We start from the raw sequence: 17,647 nt of genomic DNA, 5'->3' as shown, positions 1-17,647 counted from the left end.
CACATTTACCATGGCTAATCCACCTAACCTACACATCTTTGGACACCAAGGAACAATTTAGCATGACCAATCCACCTAACCTGTACATCTTTGGACACTAAGGGACAATTTAACATGACCAATCCACCTAACCTGTACATCTTTGGACACTAAGGGACAATTTAGCACGGCCAATCCCCCTAACCTGCACATCTTTGGACACTAAGGGACAATTTAACATGACCAATCCACCTAACCTGTACATCTTTGGACACTAAGGGACAATTTAGCATGGCTAATCCATCTAACCTACATATCTTTAGACACTAAGGGGCAATTTAACATGACCAATCCACTTAACCTGCACATCTTTGGAAACTAAGGGACAATTTAACATGGCCAATCCACCTAACCTACACATCTTTGGACTGTGGGAGGAAACCGGAGCACTCGGAGGAAACCCATGCTGACATGGGGAGAACATGCAAACTCCACACAGACAAATCACCCAAGGCCAGAACTGAACCCAGGTCCCTGGCGCTGTGAGGCAGCAGTGCTAACCACTGTGCCACCCCTAACTTTCTCTTGTCAAGTTAAGGTGGAACGAACCGTATCTCTAATCTGTATTGATCTTTGAATGGTATATTAAGGCTGAATACCTGAACATGCTGGGTGATCAGTGTGGGTGTGACAGCACTGGAGGTGGGAAAGACCACAGTGTTCAGGACTCCAGGGTTACTCTTATCTGGAGGGGGGCTATTTCGGGCACTTAGGAGGGTGGCAGGCAGCTCCAGATCCTTCGGCTTCTTGGTCTTTGCTGGTTGAAGGTTGCTATTGTTTTCTAACCTCTCCGGATCGGGACTTGGGGCCTGAGGTAAATCATCATCATCGGCCTCTTTGGATTCAAGGATGACACATTCCAACTCTTCGATCTTCACCTTGAAGTCCCCCTGCTGGAGGCTCTCGCCACACAATTCCATGGGGGTGTCTGCGCCAAGTGGCTGCAGCTCTTCCTCGCAGTGTTTCACCTCGTACTCCTCGGGAAGCCTCTCGAGCACCTGGATTCTCCCCCCCTCCAGGATGGGCATTTCCACAGTCCGGGGAGGGGAGTCGCAGCCCTCGCGGGGTCGGTGGCTGCTGCCTCGCAGGGACTGGATTGTGAAAGTCGAGTAGAGGCCGGAGCGCATGTACTCATTCCGGGATGAGATCCTGGCGGCAGGCTTCAGCTGCCTTTGCAAAGAAAGGCCTTCATCCTTCGGCCTGCTCACCGCCCACTCGCTCTCGGCCGCCTCGTATTTCTCCGACTCCATCGTCAGGCTGTCCGGCATGGACACAAACTTGTAAACAAACTTCTGCCCGTTCACTTTCTTGATGATGTTCTGGAAAACAAAGGATTTTGTGACAGAACAAAGGCAGTCGGGGGTGCAGAACTTGACTTTGAGCGACAGTGAATTGGGAAGGAGATTCCACATTGTTTGTCATGTCGGGACAGACAGAAAAGAGGATTTGATTCCATATTCACACAATGACAAAATTACACATCCCCAGCCCTCCCCCCCCCCCCACCCCTCCCCCCCAGCCCTCCCCCCACCTTCTCCCCCCCCCCCCCCGCCCCCAATTAGCCTCCACCCCCTTTCCCACCTCCACCCCTAATCTGTTCCTTTAAGGACAGTTTTGAATTCCCACATTTTTCTCCTTTCCCGATCACTCAAAGCCTTGCTGTGGGACAGCTCCAGTTCTAGACAGTATTTGACCATCAGATATAGGAAGAGAATTAGGCCATTCGGCCCATTGGGTCTGCTCCGCCATTCAAACATGGCTGATCAGTTTCTCAACCCCGTCCTCCCGTCTTTTCCCCGTAACCTTTGATCCCCTAACCAATCAAGAACCTGTCTGTCTCTGTCTTAAATACATTCAGTGACCCGGCCTCCACAGCCTTCTGTGGCAATGAACTCCACAGATTCACCACCCTCTGACTGAAGAAATTCCTCCTCATTTCGGTTCTAAAGGGTCGTTCCTTTATTCTGAGGCTGTGCTCTCGGATCCCAGTCTCTACAGCTGATGGAAACATCTTCCCCACGCCCACTCTATCCAGGCCTTTCAGTATTCTGTAAGCTTCAATGAGAACCTCCCTCCTCCTTCTAAACTCCATCGAGTACAGACCCAGAGTCCTCAAACGCTCCTCAGACATCAAGCTTGAACGTATCGACTGTCTGTTATCTCACCAAGTGCTCTCTCCATCTTTCCCGATCACAATGTGGGACACATTGCCTGGAATTCTCCCGTCACTTACAACAGCGCAGGAAGAAGCCATTTGGCCCATCAAATCCATGCTGGCTCATTTAAGAGCAATCCATTCAGTCCTATTCTCTCGCTCTATTGCCTTAACCCTGTGTGTTCTTTTTCCTCAAGTGTCCTTCCAAAATGATTTATCATCCCCGCTTCCCTCACAAGGCAGCGGGTTCCAGACTATTACCACTGACTGGGCAAAAATGTTTTTTTCCTCACATCCCGAGGGGTCATGGGCTCAAGGTGAGAGGGGCGAGGTATAACTCAGATATCAGAGGGATGTTTTTTTATACAGACGGTGGTGGGGGCCTGGAATGCGCTGCCAAGTAGGGTGATGGAGGCAGGCACGCTGGCATCGTTTAAGACTTACCTGGATAGTCACATGAGCAATCTGGGAATGGAGGGATACAAACGAATGGTCTAGTTGGACCAATGAGCGGCACAGGCTTGGAGGGCCGAAGGGCCTGTTTCCTGTGCTGTACTGTTCTTTGTTCTTTGTTATCCCCTCAACTCCCCAGCACCTCTTGCCTAAAAACCTGAAATCTACGTCCATTAGTCCTTGCACCATCAGCTGCAGGGGAAATAGGTTTCTCCTTGTCTAAGTAAACCCTGCCATACTCTTGTAGCCCTCGCGGATCTCCCCTCCATCTGAACTGGGAGCAACCCCAGCTCCCTAATCCTGCATTAAGCTACTGTCCCACATCGAGACTCTGAGAGCTTGTGCTGCCAAATAAACCTGGTGGACTTTAACCTGGTGTTGTGAGACTTCTTACTGTTATTAAACTAATGCGGCAGGGAGATGGGAACCGATGCAGGAAGTCAGAGGGAAGTAAAGTGGGGACAGAAACGAAAGGCAGTAAGGGGAAAAGTGGAAGGCAGAGAAACCAAAATCATAAAGGGCCACATTTCATTATAATTGAGAGAGGGCAATAAATGACAGAAATACAAGGCTGAGGGCTCTGTGTCTCAATGCGAGGAGCATTTGTAATAAGGTGGATGAATGACTGCGCCAGGCAGTCATTAGCTGCTATGATGTAATTGGGATCACGGAGACCTGGCTCCAGGGTGACCATGGATAACAACTCAATATCCAGGGGTATTCAATATTCAGGAAAGATAGACGGTAAGGAAAGGGAGGTGGATAAATGTGAGGTTATAAAACAGGAAGGAAGATTATTATCTGAATGATGGCAGTTTAGGAAAAGGGGAAGTGCAACGTGACCTGGGTGTCATGGTGGAACAGTCGTTGAAGGTTGGCATGCAGGTACAGCAGGCGGTGAGGAAAGCCAATGGCATGCTGGCCTTCACAGCGAGAGGATTTGAGTATAGGAGTAAGGATGTGTTGCTGCAGTTGTACAGGGCCTTGGTGAGGCCACACCTTTGAGTATTGTGTGCAGTTCTGGTCTCCTCGTCTGAGGAAGGACGCTCTTGCTATTGAGGGAGTCCAGCGAAGGTTCACCAGACTGATTCCTGGAATGGCAGGACTGACATACGAAGAGAGACTGGATCGACTGGGCTTGTACTCACTGGAATTTAGAAGAGTGAGAGGAGATCTCATAGAAACATAAAATCCTGATGGGACTGGACAGGCTAGATATGGGAAGAATGTTCCCGATATTTGGGAAGTCCAGAACTCGGGGTCACGGTCTAAGAATAAGGGGTAAGCCATTCAGGACTGAGATGAGGAAGAAATTCTTCACTTAGAGAGTTGTGAACCTGTGGAATTCTCTACCACAGAAAACTGTTGGGGCCAGTTCATTAGATATGTTCAAGAGGGAGCTGGACGTGGCCCTTGTAGCTAAAGGGATCAAGAGGCATGGAGAGAAGTGGGAGTGGAATACTGAAAGTGCATGATCAGCCATGATCATATTGAATGGTGATGCAGGCTCGAAGGGCCGAATGGGCTACCCCTGCAATTATTTTCTATGTTTGGGGCTAAAAGTCCCTCATCCCTGGAACCATTCTGTTAAACCTCTTCTGGACCCTCTCAAGGTCCAAGTGTGCTTTGAGCTTTACTGCCTTTGCTCTGTAATGTTGGCTGATCCTAAGGTTGTCTGCCAGGCCCGTGTCTCGTTTAAGGGAAGCCGACTCCAAACGCAGGTCGGTTCCTACCTTGTCGTAGTAATATCGAAGCGCCCGGCTCAGCTTATCGTAGTTCATGTTGGTTTTATTCTTGCGCATGCCCCACAGTCGTGCCACCTCCTCCGCGTTGCGCAGTTTGAACTCCCCATCCTTGGAGGTCCAGCAAATGAGGTCGTTCTTGTTCTCGTCCAAGAGTTGCCGTAGAAACTGCCACAAAGTTATCGAGTTGTCCATCGCTGAGCTGCGGGAGAGAACCAATCAGTGAAACCAGAGGCTATCATACAAATAGAAGCAAAGAAATTACGTCTATAATCAGAAGTGGCAGATGGAATACAATGTGGAAAAGTGTGAGGTTGTGCACTTTGGAAGGAGGAATGGAGGCATAGGCTATTTTCTAAATAGGAAAATGCTTAGGAAATCAGAAACACAAAGGGACTCGGGAGTCATTGTTCAAGATTCTCTTAACGTGCAGGTTCAGTCGGCAGCTAGGAAGGCAAATGCAATGTTAGCATTCATGTCGAGAGGGCTAGAATATAAGAGCAGGGATGTACTTCTGAGGCTGTATAAGGCTCTGGTCAGACCCCATTTGGAGTATTATGTGAGCAGTTTTGGGCCCCGTATCTAAAGAAGGATATGCCGACCTTGGAAAGGGTCCAGAGGAGGTTCACAAGAATGATCCCTGGAATGAAGAGCTTGTTGTATGAGGAACGGTTGAGGACTTGGATCTGTACTCATTGGAGTTTAAAAGGATGAGGGGGGATCTTATTGAAACTTACAGGATACTGAGAGGCCTGGATAGAGTGGACGTGGAGAGGATGTTTCCATTGGTAGGGAAAACTAGAACCAGTGGGCACAACCTCAGGCTAAAGGGACAATCCTTTAAAACAGAGATGAGGAGGAATGTCTTCAGCCAGTGAGTGGTGAATCTGTGGAACTCTTTGCTGCAGAAGGCTGCGGAGGCCAGGTCATTGAGTGTCTTTAAGACAGAGATAGATAGGTTCTTGATTAATAAGGGGATCGAGGTTATGGGGAAAAGGCAGGAGAATGGGGATGAGAAATATGTCAGCCATGATTGAATGGCGGAGCAGACTCAATGGGCCGAGTGACCTAATTCTGCTCCTATGTCTTATGGTCTAATACCTGGCTTCCTGTCGTCACACGTTTTTCTCATTATAAACATTATATGTGGGCGGCACAGTGGTTAGCACTGCTGCCTCACAGCGCCAGGGACCTGGGTTCAATTCCCAGCTTGGGTCACTGTCTGTGTGGAGTCTGCACGTTCTCCCCGTGTCTGCGTGGGTTTCCTCCTGGTGCTCCAGTTTCCTCCCACAGTCTGAAAGACGTGCTAGTTAGGTGCATTGACCGAACAGGCGACTAGGGGAATTTCACAGTAACTTCAATGCAGTGTTAATGTAAGCCTTACTTGTGACTAATAAATAAACTTTACTTTTATTTTAAACTCCTCTGCCAACAAACATTACGAATGGAGTTTCCCTTGTCAATATTTCATTGCCAGTTCACCCATAGAAATGGAAAGTGGTGCTTCAGTTTTTGCTATTTTCCTCACACTTTCTTATTGTGTAAATTTGCAGAGAGATTCCGAATCTAATCCAGGAATGTCAATCCAGGAATATCTGCACTCTAATCCCTGGGGCAGCTCACACTCAGAATTTGCTCCAATTATGCCAGCGAAGGATTTGAGCGCGTACTGCCCTCACTTTCTGAGGTGTTGGGTCGAGTCTCAATGCCAGCCTTGAGCAAGGCCGACAGTCCAGTACGTAACTGAGGGAGTGCTGCACTGTCGGAGATGCCATCTTCCAGGCAAGAGGTCAGTTAATGAGTCCTAGTCTGCCCTCTCAGGGGGATATCAAAGGTCCCATGGCGTTGTTTCGAAGAACAGTAGGGAGGGCTATGTCCTGGGCAATATTTATCCCTCAGTCAACATCACAAAATCAGATGATCTGGGTCATTATCACACTGCTGATTGTGGCAGCTTGCTGTGCACAATTTAACGGCCACATTTTGTAAATTGCAACAATGACTATGCTTCAAAAACATTTACCTGGCTGTAAAAAGCTTCAGGGAGCCCTGTGGTTGTGAAAGGCACTATGTAGATACAAGTTTTTTTTCACCTATCAAGCTTCATTCCTTTGCTTAACCAGTTCCCTATCCGATTCCCAAACGTTACCCCTTTAGTCTCCACAAGGTTAAGCTTAATGGGTTGTCTTTTGTACCTAACTCTTTTGAAAGTCGAGATACGGCACTTTGTACGGTTTTCCATTGAGATATCACTTCCTTGAAGAAGTTAGGGAGGCTGCTCAGGCTGTCCCTAAGGGTTATCATCATATCTGGAGATAGTCCATTCCACTATAGAGGCCGGTATTGATGTAAGAATGGTAAGTTGCTGTTGCCAGAGTTTGATTTGTCGTTGTTTGGGAAAGTGAAGCAAAGGCAGAAAGTGACCACGATTGTACTGAATGAGGAAGCAAGCTTGAGGGACCCAATGGTCTACTCCTACTCCAAGTTCCTGCATTCTCTTCATAGAATCCCTACAGTGCAGAAGGCGGCCATTCAGCCCATCAAGTCTGCACCGACCACAATCCCACCCAGGCCCTATTCCCGTAACCCCGTATATTTACCCTGCTAATCCCCCTGACACTAAGGAGCAATTTATCACGGCCAATCAATCTAACCTGCACATCTTTGGACTGTGGGAGGAAACCGGAGCACCCGGAGGAAACCCACGCAGACACGGGGAGAATGTGCAAGCTCCACACAGACAGTGACCCAAGCCAGGAATCAAACCCAGGTCCCTGGCGCTGTGAGGCAGCAGTGCTAACCCACTGTGCCAGCTTTTACCAGATTCCCTTTATTTACAAACTCAACTGCACTCCTAAGAGTGCTTCAGGTACAAAAGAATCCAGAGTGCCAGTAGGCCACACAGGCGCGCACACAGGCGCGCACACAGGCGCGCACACAGGCGCGCACACAGGCGCGCACACAGGCGCGCACACAGGCGCGCACACAGGCGCGCACACAGGCGCGCACACAGGCGCGCACACAGCTCATACTCCAAGACTGGTTGACGTCATTACAATCCCTTTAATCTATATTGATGTGGAGTTGCCGGCGTTGGACTGGGGCAGGCACAGTAAGTAGTCTCACAACACCAGGTTAAAGTCCAACAGGTTTATCTGGTAGCACAAGCTTTCAGAGCGCTGACCTTCATCAGGTGAGTGCAGGATTTGTTTCACAAACAGGGCATATATAGACACAAACTCAATTGCAAGATAGTGGTTTTAATCTATATTGAATCTAATTATTGATCTATATTGAAGAGAATACATGCCCGGTCTATTCAATTTATCTTCATAAGTTAACCCTTCTGGCCCCAGTATCATTCGGGCTAATCCGCACTGCATCCTCTGACTGATTTCATTCACCCCACAAGCCTGAGACTCAGCAGTGGCCAATTCTATATTACCTACGATGTCCCTGCTCAGGGTCAGCTTATCAGCGCAGACTCCGTTCAACGCCAGAAGCTCGCACATTCACCTTGGCTCCATCAGCCACCAGGCGGGACAAATCATTTTGGGTTTTATGTTTTTATAAGGACCCCCGTCCTCCCCCCCCGCCCGCCGCCGCCGGGGGAGGGGGGAAAACCAGTGGGCTGACCTCTCCGAGGACTCTTGGCTGACAGAGTTGTAGGCTGAGCCACACAGAGCGACATTACAAAGGGAACTCAGTTCATTTCCTTTCTTCAGCTCTGCACCTTGAACCTACAGCTTGGCAGCAGAGATGTGCAACTGCGCAAAGGCTGTAAGTGCAGAGGTGTAAATAAAGTTTACCCTTTATTAGCTGTTCCCACAACAGGAAGTCCCCAGTGTGTGAGGTGGCCCATTGCACATGTATTGTCGAAACACCAAAACTATGCAAATCCAATAGCACAGTGCTTTCGATTGTCCTTATAAAGCCCAGTCCGGTACATTACCCAATCGCTAGCCACCTCATCTGTTCCCCAATGAAGCCCTAACAATGTCACCGTAAACAGTCAGTGCAAAGGTCACAGTGAAACAACAGCAAGCAGAATACAATTCTTCAAAGTGAACTTGGGCTGCACCTTTATCACATTTTCGACTCACGACCCACAATGGGTTTTTTCCTATTGCAGTGATGAGTTTATTAACCGTTAGGATAAGCCTACAGCCGGCACAAGGTATGGCAGCAGAGTGATGGTGTGACCTGACCAGTAAACCAGGCAAATCATCTGGGGATAGGAGGTCAACTCTCACCACGGCAGCGGAGGAACTTCAATTCGGTTAGAATCGTAGAATCATTACAGTGCAGAAGGAGGCCATTCGGCCCATTGAGTCTGCACCCACAATAATCCCACCCGCTCCTATCCCTGTAGCCCCATGTATTTACCCTGCTAATCCACCTCAACCGCACATCTTTGGACACTAAGGGGCAATTTAGCATGGCTAATCCACCTAACCTGCACATTTTTGGACTGTGGGAGGAAACCAGAGCACCCGGAGGAAACCCACGCAGACACTGGGAGAATGTGCAGTCATCCAAGGCCAAAATCAAACCCGGGTCCCTGAGGCAGCTGTTATAACCACTGTGCCACCCAGTCCTATCTCCTCACCTTGCCTCCGAGAGTGGCAGGCAATGACAGACTAACCTTGACAAACACAGACAAGGTCAGGATGAAGCATCAGCAGACAATCAGGGTTCACTTGGATGATCCCCGGTATGCAGGTATTGTCGAATGAGGAAAGGTTGAACAGGTTGGGACTCATTGGAATTTAGAAAAATGAGAGATGACCTCATTGAAACATAAAGGATTCTTAAGGGGCTTGACCGAGTAAATGCTGAGAGGATGTTTCCCCTCATAGAATCATAGAATCCCTACAGTGCAGATGGAGGCCATTCGACCCATCGGGTCTGCACTGATCTCTGAAAGGGTGTCTTGTGATGCTAAGGGGCAATTTAGCATGGCCATGGGAGAGTCAAGGAACGGAGGGCATGATCTCAGAATAAAGGGGTGCCAATTTAATACTGGGATCAGGAGGAATTTCTTCTCTCAGAGGGTTGTGAGTCTTTGGAACTCCTTGCCGCAGAGAGCTGTGGGGGCAGAGTCCTTGGGCGGGATATTCTGGCTTCACTTGCCCCAAGACGGGAAAATCCTGCCCAAGGTCAAGGGACCTTTGCACGGTCCATGTCCCACCCACTATGATCCCGTGGCGGGCGGGACGGGAAAATTCTGCCCAATGTGTATATTTAAGGCCAAGATAGATAGATTTTTTTGATCAGAAAGATAATCAAAGGTTACTGGAGAAAGGGCAGGAAAGTGGAGGTGAGGAATGTCAGATTAGCCATGATCCTATTGAATAGCAGAGCAGGCTCGAGGAGCCAAATGGCTTACTCCTGTCTCTATTTATTTTGGTTGGATGACCCTATAGACTTGTCTTTGGGCACAGAACACATAAATGAATGAAGTTGCAAAAATTTTCACACTGAGGGACAGGTGAGGGGGGAGCGTGGGGAAGAATGTTTGACAGAGAGTCAAGATTAACCCAATTGGGTAACCGAATGTGTTCCTCTTCCAATTGGCTACGGTAAGGCAAAGTACCCAGAGACTGGACCAATGACAGGAAGTTGAAGGTGGGGCAGTAAGAGGTGGGAGGTCATGTGTTGAAACCTCCAGGAATACACCCAACCAGAGTTGGCAACCTGACTTTACCACCAGATTAATGTCGGGGCCCAGTTAGCTCAGCTGGTTAGCATGTGGTTCAGCAGCATTTGCGACTCCTCAGATACTGAGGCAATCCATGTTCAAACGCAACAAGACCTGGACAATATCCAGGCTTGGGCTGACAAGTGGCAAGTAACATTCGTGCCACACAAATGCCAGGCAATGGCCGTCACCAATAAGAGATACTCTAAACACTTGACATTCAATGGTGTTACCATCACTGAATCCCCCACAGTCAACATCCTTGGGGTTACTATTGACCAGAAACTCAACTGGACTCACCACAAACACAGTGGCTACAAGAGCCGGTCAGAGGCTAGGAATACTGCAGCGAGTAACTCACCTCCTGACTCCCCAAAGCCTATCCACCATCTACAAGGCACAAGTCAGGAGCGTGATGGAATACTCCCCATTTACCTGGATGCGTGCAGTTCCTATAACACTCAAGAAGCTCGACACCATCCAGGACAAAGCAGCCCCGCTTAATTGGCACCACATCCACAAACATCCACCACCGACACTCAGTAGCAGCAGTGTGTACTATCTACAAGATGCACTGCAGCAATTCACCAAAGATCCTTCGACAACACCTTCCAAACCCACAACCACTTCCATCTAGAAGGACAAGGGCAGCAGATACATGGGAACACCACCACCTGCAAGTTCCCCTCCAAGCCACTCACCATCCTGACTTGGAAATATATCATCGTTCCTTCACAGTCGCTGGGTCAAAATCCTGGAATTCCCTCCCTAACGGCATTGTGGGTCAACCCACAGCACATGGACTGCAGCGATTCAAGAAGGCAGCTCACCACCACCTTCTCAAGGGCAACTAGGGATGGGCAATAAATGCTGGCCAGCCAGCGACGCCGTGTCCCATGAATGTATAAAAAAAAAGAATACTGTCAACTGTGAGAGTTCTATTCCTGTTCTGGCTGAGCTAGACTTAAGACCTGACCCCTTACCCTGCCTCCAAGGGTGGAGGGCAAAGGTACATCACCACTGACAAAAAACTGCCATGAAAAGCTGTTGAGGATGAAGCTGACAATAGGGCAAACACCTGCCTTTGGACAAAGCACACACCGCTTGTTCAATGTGTTATTGTGTTGTAAAACCACAGCAGGCTGCCACTGGCCAAACAACACACCATTTATTGTCTGTAGCTTAGTTATTAGTTCACAAGTAAACTGTAGTCAAACTCCCAGCGACAAAGTTCCTAAATAAACTCGGCACTGTAAACAAAGGCTGGCGTCCTAACTAAGAGATTCTAACTGATAAAGCACCTGGAGCGTTCTACACCTGTTACCCCGTTCCTCTGTCAACAGGCCGTGTTTATTCAGGCTTACAAAGAGTCCCAGAACTAATGGAAAGCTCACAACAACTTGCATTTTTATAGCGCATTTTGTATTGTAACTCGAGAGCTGTGCAGAGATGACACTATTGATGTGTGTGTTGCAGGGTTTGAGGTGTTGTGGCGCAGTGGGTAGCCTCCCTGCCTCTGAGCCAGAAGCTCAGGATTCAAATTCCACCCCAGCATTTGATGGTCAAGAAAGGTGCGGTCATAACATGGCCAAACAGAGGAAGTATCAACTGGTTAATCCTTCCAACGTGCGCCAATATCAAATGGTAAGAGCAGGAGGGATTCCTCATCAGCTGTGTGATGAAAAGAAATTTGAGCCTCCGCTATCACATTCCATAACGTAGCCCAGTCCATCGCACAAAACAGCCTCCCATCCACTGACTCTGTCTACACTTCCCGCTGCCTCGGAAAAGCAGCCAGCATAATTAAGGACCCCACACACCCCGGACATTCTCTCTTCCAACTTCTTCCATCCAGAAAAAGATACAAAAGTTTGAGCTCACGTACCAACCGAATCAAGAACAGCTTCTTCCCTGCTGCCATCGGTCTTTTGAATGGACCTACCTTAAGTTGATCTTTCTCTGCACCCTAGCTATGACTACATTCTGCATCCTCTCCTTTCCTTCTCCTGTGTACTCTATGAATGGTATGCTTTGTCTGTATAGTGCACCCTACTTTTCACTATATCCCAATACATGTGACAATAATCAATCAAATAACCACAACATACAAAAACGTGCATTACCACAGCAACTTGGGCGGCACGGTAGCACAGTGGCTAGCACTGCTGCTTCATTGCGCCAGGCACCCGGGTTCGATTCCCGGCTTGGGCCACTGTCTGTGTGGAGTTTGCACATTCTCCCCGTGTCTGCGTGGGTTTCCTCCAGGTGCTCCGGTTTCCTCCCACATTCTGAAAGAAGTGCTAATTAGGTGAACTGACCCAACAGACTAGGCGAATTTCACAATAACTTCATTGCATTATTAATGCAGTAAGCCTTACTTGTGATGAATAAATAAACTTTAAACTCATACTCGGATTGGTGTTAACAGTATGGTGTTTATTCCCCATTCCAGCTGGGGTGGATTCAGGACCTCCCTCCTTTCCCTATTGGCGGCGGAGGTTACAGTGTTGTGGATCAGATCTGCCTTCAGTCAGGAATTGCAAGAAGAAAAATAGGTTTTCTTCACAGTGCTTTAAAATGTCTGTTCCATGCTGACAGATTTAGCTTCTGGCAGTTCTACAGTTTATTTACACTGCTCTGAGTCCACACCCAGACTCAACTAATCAAGCACAGTGAGCATCAATAGTAAACAGACTCACATCATCAAACACAGAACTCAACATTTATGAAACAATATTGTTAACCGGCCAAATAAAGAAATATGAAGCCAGGTGGTCAAACACTTGGAAGAATGACCAGGGTGAGGTTAGGGCCGGTCAAGGACAGTGGTGGGAACTTGTGTATGGAATCAGTAGAGATAGGCGAGGTGATGAATGAATACTTTTCTTCAGTGTTCACCAAGGAGAGGGGCCATGTTTTTCAGGAAGAGAAGGTGTTACAGGCTAATAGGCTGGAGGAAATAGATGTTCGGAGGGAGGATGTATTGGCAGTTTTGAATAAACTGAAGGTCGATAAGTCCCCTGGGCCTGATGAAATGTATCCTAGGATTCTTTGGGAGGCGAGGGATGAGATTGCAGAGCCTTTGGCTTTGATCTTTGGGTCCTCGCTGTCCACGGGGATGGTGCCAGAGGACTGGAGAGTGGCAAATGTTGTTCCTCTGTTTAAGAAAGGGAATAGAAATGACCCTGGTAATTATAGACCGGTTAGTCTGACTTCGGTGGTTGGTAAATTGATGGAAAAGGTCCTTAGGGATGGGATTTACGACCATTTAGAAAGATGCGGATTAATCCGGGATAGTCAGCACGGATTTGTGAAGGGCAAATCGTGCCTCACAAATTTGATTGAATTTTTTGAGGAGGTAACTAGGTGTGTTGATGAAGGTAGGGCGGTTGATGTCATATACATGGATTTTAGTAAGGCGTTTGATAAGGTCCCCCATGGTCGGCTTATGATGAAAGTAAGGAGGTGTGGGATAGAGGGAAAGTTGGCCGATTGGATAGGTAACTGGCTGTCTGATCGAAGACAGAGGGTGGTGGTGGATGGAAAATTTTCGGACTGGAGGCAGGTTGCTAGCGGAGTGCCGCAGGGATCGGTGCTTGGTCCTCTGCTCTTTGTGATTTTTATTAATGACTTAGAGGAGGGGGCTGAAGGGTGGATCAGTAAATTTGCTGATGACACCAAGATTGGTGGAGTAGTGGATGAGGTGGAGGGGTGTTGTAGGCTGCAAAGAGACATAGATAGGATGCAAAGCTGGGCTGAAAAATGGCAAATGGAGTTTAACCCTGATAAATGGGAGGTGATTCATTTTGGTAGGACTAATTTAAATGTGGATTACAGGGTCAAAGGTAGGGTTCTGAAGACTGTGGAGGAACAGAGAGATCTTGGGGTCCATATCCACAGATCTCTAAAGGTTGCCACTCAAGTGGATAGAGCTGTGAAGAAGGCATATAGTGTGTTAGCTTTTATTAACAGGGGGTTGGAGTTTAAGAGCCGTGGGGTTATGCTGCAACTGTACAGGACCTTGGTGAGACCGCATTTGGAATACTGCGTGCAGTTCTGGTCACCTCACTATAAGAAGGATGTGGAAGCGCTGGAAAGAGTGCAGAGGAGATTTACCAGGATGCTGCCTGGTTTGGAGTGTCGGTCTTATGAGGAAAGGTTGAGGGAGCTGGGGCTGTTCTCTCTGGAGCGGAGGAGATTGAGGGGAGACTTAATAGAGGTTTATAAAATGATGAAGGGGATAGATCGAGTGAACGTTCAAAGACTATTTCCTCGGGTGGATGGAGCTATTACGAGGGGGCATAACTATAGGGTTCATGGTGGGAGATATAGGAAGGATATCAGAGGTAGGTTCTTCATGCAGAGAGTGGTTGGGGTGTGGAATGGACTGCCTGCAGTGATAGTGGAGTCAGACACTTTAGGAACATTTAAGCGGTTATTGGATAGGCACATGGAGCACACCAGGATGGTAGGGAGTGGGATAGCTTGATCTTGGTTTCAGATGAAGGTCGGCACAACATCGTGGGCCGAAGGGCCTGTTCTGTGCTGTACTGTTCTATGTTCTATGTTCTATGAATTGCATTTTAATGAGAATCTTAAAAGAGGAATGAGAGGTGGAGAGGTTTAGAGGTGAGATTCCAGAACTTAGGCCTAAACAGCTGAAGGTACGGCCATTAATGGTGGAGTGATCAAAATTGAGGATGTCCAAGAGGCCAGTATAGTACATAGAACAGTACAACATAGAACAGTACAGCACAGAACAGGCCCTTCGGCCCACGATGTTGTGCCGAGCTTTATCGGAAACCAAGATCAAGCTATCCCACTCCCTATCATCCTGGTGTGCTCCATGTGCCTATCCAATAACCGCTTAAATGTTTCTAAAGTGTCTGACTCCACAGTATGGATGAGCACAGATATCTCAAAAGAGCTGTGGGGCTGGTGGAGATTACAGACATAGGCAGAGGCAAGGCCAGGGTGGGATTGGAAAATGAGGTCACACAGACAGTAACCCAAGCTGAGAATTGAAGCCATGTCCCTGGCACTGTGAGGCAGCAGTGCTAACCACTGTGCGTCTTTTCAGTTCATTGCAGAGTTGGTCTACTGTTCATGCCTGGTAGCAGCAGCAGCAGTCCAGATCTCCCTGGGCCTAATGATCTCAATGTCACAGCAAGAAGTCTCACAACACCAGGATAAAGTCCAACAGGAAAATGAGGATGGGAACGTTAAAATCAAAGCACTGCTTGACCAGAAGCCAATGTAGGCCAGTGAGCACTCTGGGTAATGGGTAAATGGGGCTTGCTGCAAGTTAGGATGCGACGTTCAGCATTTTAGATGACGGATGTCTTATTGAAGTTGTACAAGACATTAGTAAGGCCACACTTGGAATACTGTTCTGGTCACCCCATTATAGAAAGGATATTATTAAACTAGAAAGAGTGCAGAAAATATTTACTAGGATGCTACCGGGACTTGATGGATTGAGTTATAAGGAGAGGCTGGATAGACTGGGACTTTTTCCTCTGGAGTGTAGAAGGCTCCACATAGAGATCTATAAAATAATGAGGGGCATAGATCAGCTAGATAGTCAATATCTTTTCCCAAAGCTAGGGGAGTCTAAAACTAGAGGGCATAGGTTTAAGGTGAGAGGGAGAGATACAAAAGTGTCCAAAGGGGCAATTTTTTCACACAGAGAGTGGTAAGTGTCTGGAACAAGCTGCCAGAGGTAGTAATAGAGGTGGGTACAATTTGCCTTTTAAAAAGCGTTTAGACAGTTACATGGGTACGATGGGATATGGGCCAAATGCAGGCAATTGGGACTAACTTAGTAGTAGTAAAAACTGGGCAGCATGGACAAGTTGGGCCAAAGGGCCTGCTTCCATGCAGTAAACCTCTATGACTCTAAGTTTAGGGAGGGTTGAATATAGGAGACCAGTCAGGAACGCGTTAGAAGTCAAAGCTAGAGGTATCGAAGGTATGCATGACAGATTCAACTGCAGGTGAGCTGGGGCAAGGTGGAGTTAGGCAAGATTGGGGATCTTGGTGAGATTGCTGTTCCTTGTCTTCCTACATCAAGATCGGGACAGCACGGTGGCACAGTGGTTAGCAGCGCCAGGGACCTGGGTTCAATTCCCGGCGTGGGTGACTGCATGTTCTCCCCGTGTCTGCGTGGGTTTCCTCCGGGTGCTTCAGTTTCCTCCCACAGTCCAAAGATGTGTGTGTTAGGTGAATTGGCCGTGCTAAATTGATCCTTAGTGTCAGGGGGATGAGCTATGGTGTGGTTATGGGGACAGGGCCTGGGTGGGATGGTGGTCAGTGCAGACTCAATGGGCCAAATGACCTCCTTCTGCAATGTGTGCTTCTATGTTTTTTTAAGATTACATCCTCATAATTCCATGAATTATTCTTAGTTTATTCCTCGTTTTCTTTCACGGAAGAGCTAAAATTCCCCATCAGGTGAATCTTCTGAGATGGGCAGCGTCTCACAGAAGGTAATTTATTGATCTCTGATATAGTCCTGGCCAACCAGGGCTTCACAGGGATTTTCCTGAATTACTCACGCCCGGTGAGGCCTAGGCGCACATTAGGCCTGATACTGCATATCGCCCACAAGTGGAGAACAGGAAAGTATATTTATTAATGTCACAAGTAGGCTAACATTAACACTGCAATTAAGTTGTTGCATAAAGTGCAAGCCGAAATATCTCAGCTGGGAGAGCGTTAAGACTGAAGATCTAGAAGTCCCCAGTTCAATCCCAGGTTTTAACCTGAGCCCATTTGCTGGCTATCTGCTAATTGGCACTGCATTTTATCATTGTGAAGTGCTTCGAAAGGCTAGTCATGGCACGAATCAATTCCAGCCTCTCCGGCTGCCTGGATCCAAAACAGTTTGCCTACCAGCGCAACAGGTCCACAGCCGACACCATCTCCCTGGCCCTGCACTCAACCCGGGAACACCTAGATAACAAGGACACCTATGTCAGACTCCTATTTATTGACTACAGCTCAGCCTTCAACATCATTATTCCTACAAAACTCATCTCCAAACACCGTGGCCTGGGCCTTGGCTCCTCCCTCTGTGACTGGATCCTGAACTTCCTAACTCACAGACCGCAATCAGTAAGGATGGGCAACAACACCTCCTCCACGATCATCCTTAACACCCGGTGCCCCACAAGGTTGTGTTCTCAGCCCCCTACTATACTCCTTATACACCTATGACTGTGTGGCCAAATTCCCCTCCAATTCAATTTTCAAGTTTGCTGATGACACCAGTAGGTCGGATCTCAAACAATGGCGAGACAGAGTACAGGAATGAGATAGAGAATCTGGTGAACTGGTGCGACGATAATAATCTCTCCCTCAATGTCAACGAAACGAAGGAGATAGCCATCAACTTCAGGAAGCGTAGTGGAGAACATGTTCCTGTCTACATCAACAGAAATTAAGTAGAAAGGGTCGAGAGCTTCAAGTTTTGAGTGTCCAGATCACCAACAACCTGTCCTGGTCCTCCCATGCTGACACTATAGTTAAGAAAGCCCACCAACGCCTTACTTTCTC

The 17,647-nt window shown here is 47.9% G+C and overlaps 1 protein-coding gene across 3 annotated transcripts in view; it reads right to left on the bottom strand.

Annotated features, from left to right (window-relative positions):
- Positions 1-17,647, bottom strand: part of LOC144491723 (ETS domain-containing protein Elk-1-like) — a 113,147-nt gene that overhangs the window by 9,211 nt on the left and 86,289 nt on the right. For all 3 annotated transcript variants that reach the window (XM_078209947.1, XM_078209948.1, XM_078209949.1), the window contains exons 2-3: positions 4,381-4,591; positions 639-1,358 (exon numbers count right to left, since the gene is read on the bottom strand). In XM_078209947.1, the coding sequence (XP_078066073.1) occupies positions 639-1,358; positions 4,381-4,584 (924 nt within the window). In that variant the 5' untranslated portion in view covers positions 4,585-4,591. The remainder of the gene's footprint in view (positions 1-638; positions 1,359-4,380; positions 4,592-17,647) is intronic.

Source organism: Mustelus asterias, chromosome 3 (genome assembly GCF_964213995.1).
Source record: "Mustelus asterias chromosome 3, sMusAst1.hap1.1, whole genome shotgun sequence".
Classification (NCBI taxonomy): domain Eukaryota; kingdom Metazoa; phylum Chordata; class Chondrichthyes; order Carcharhiniformes; family Triakidae; genus Mustelus; species Mustelus asterias.
The sequence above is the reverse complement of the archived record's forward strand: the minus strand, read 5'-3'. Positions and strand labels throughout refer to the sequence as shown.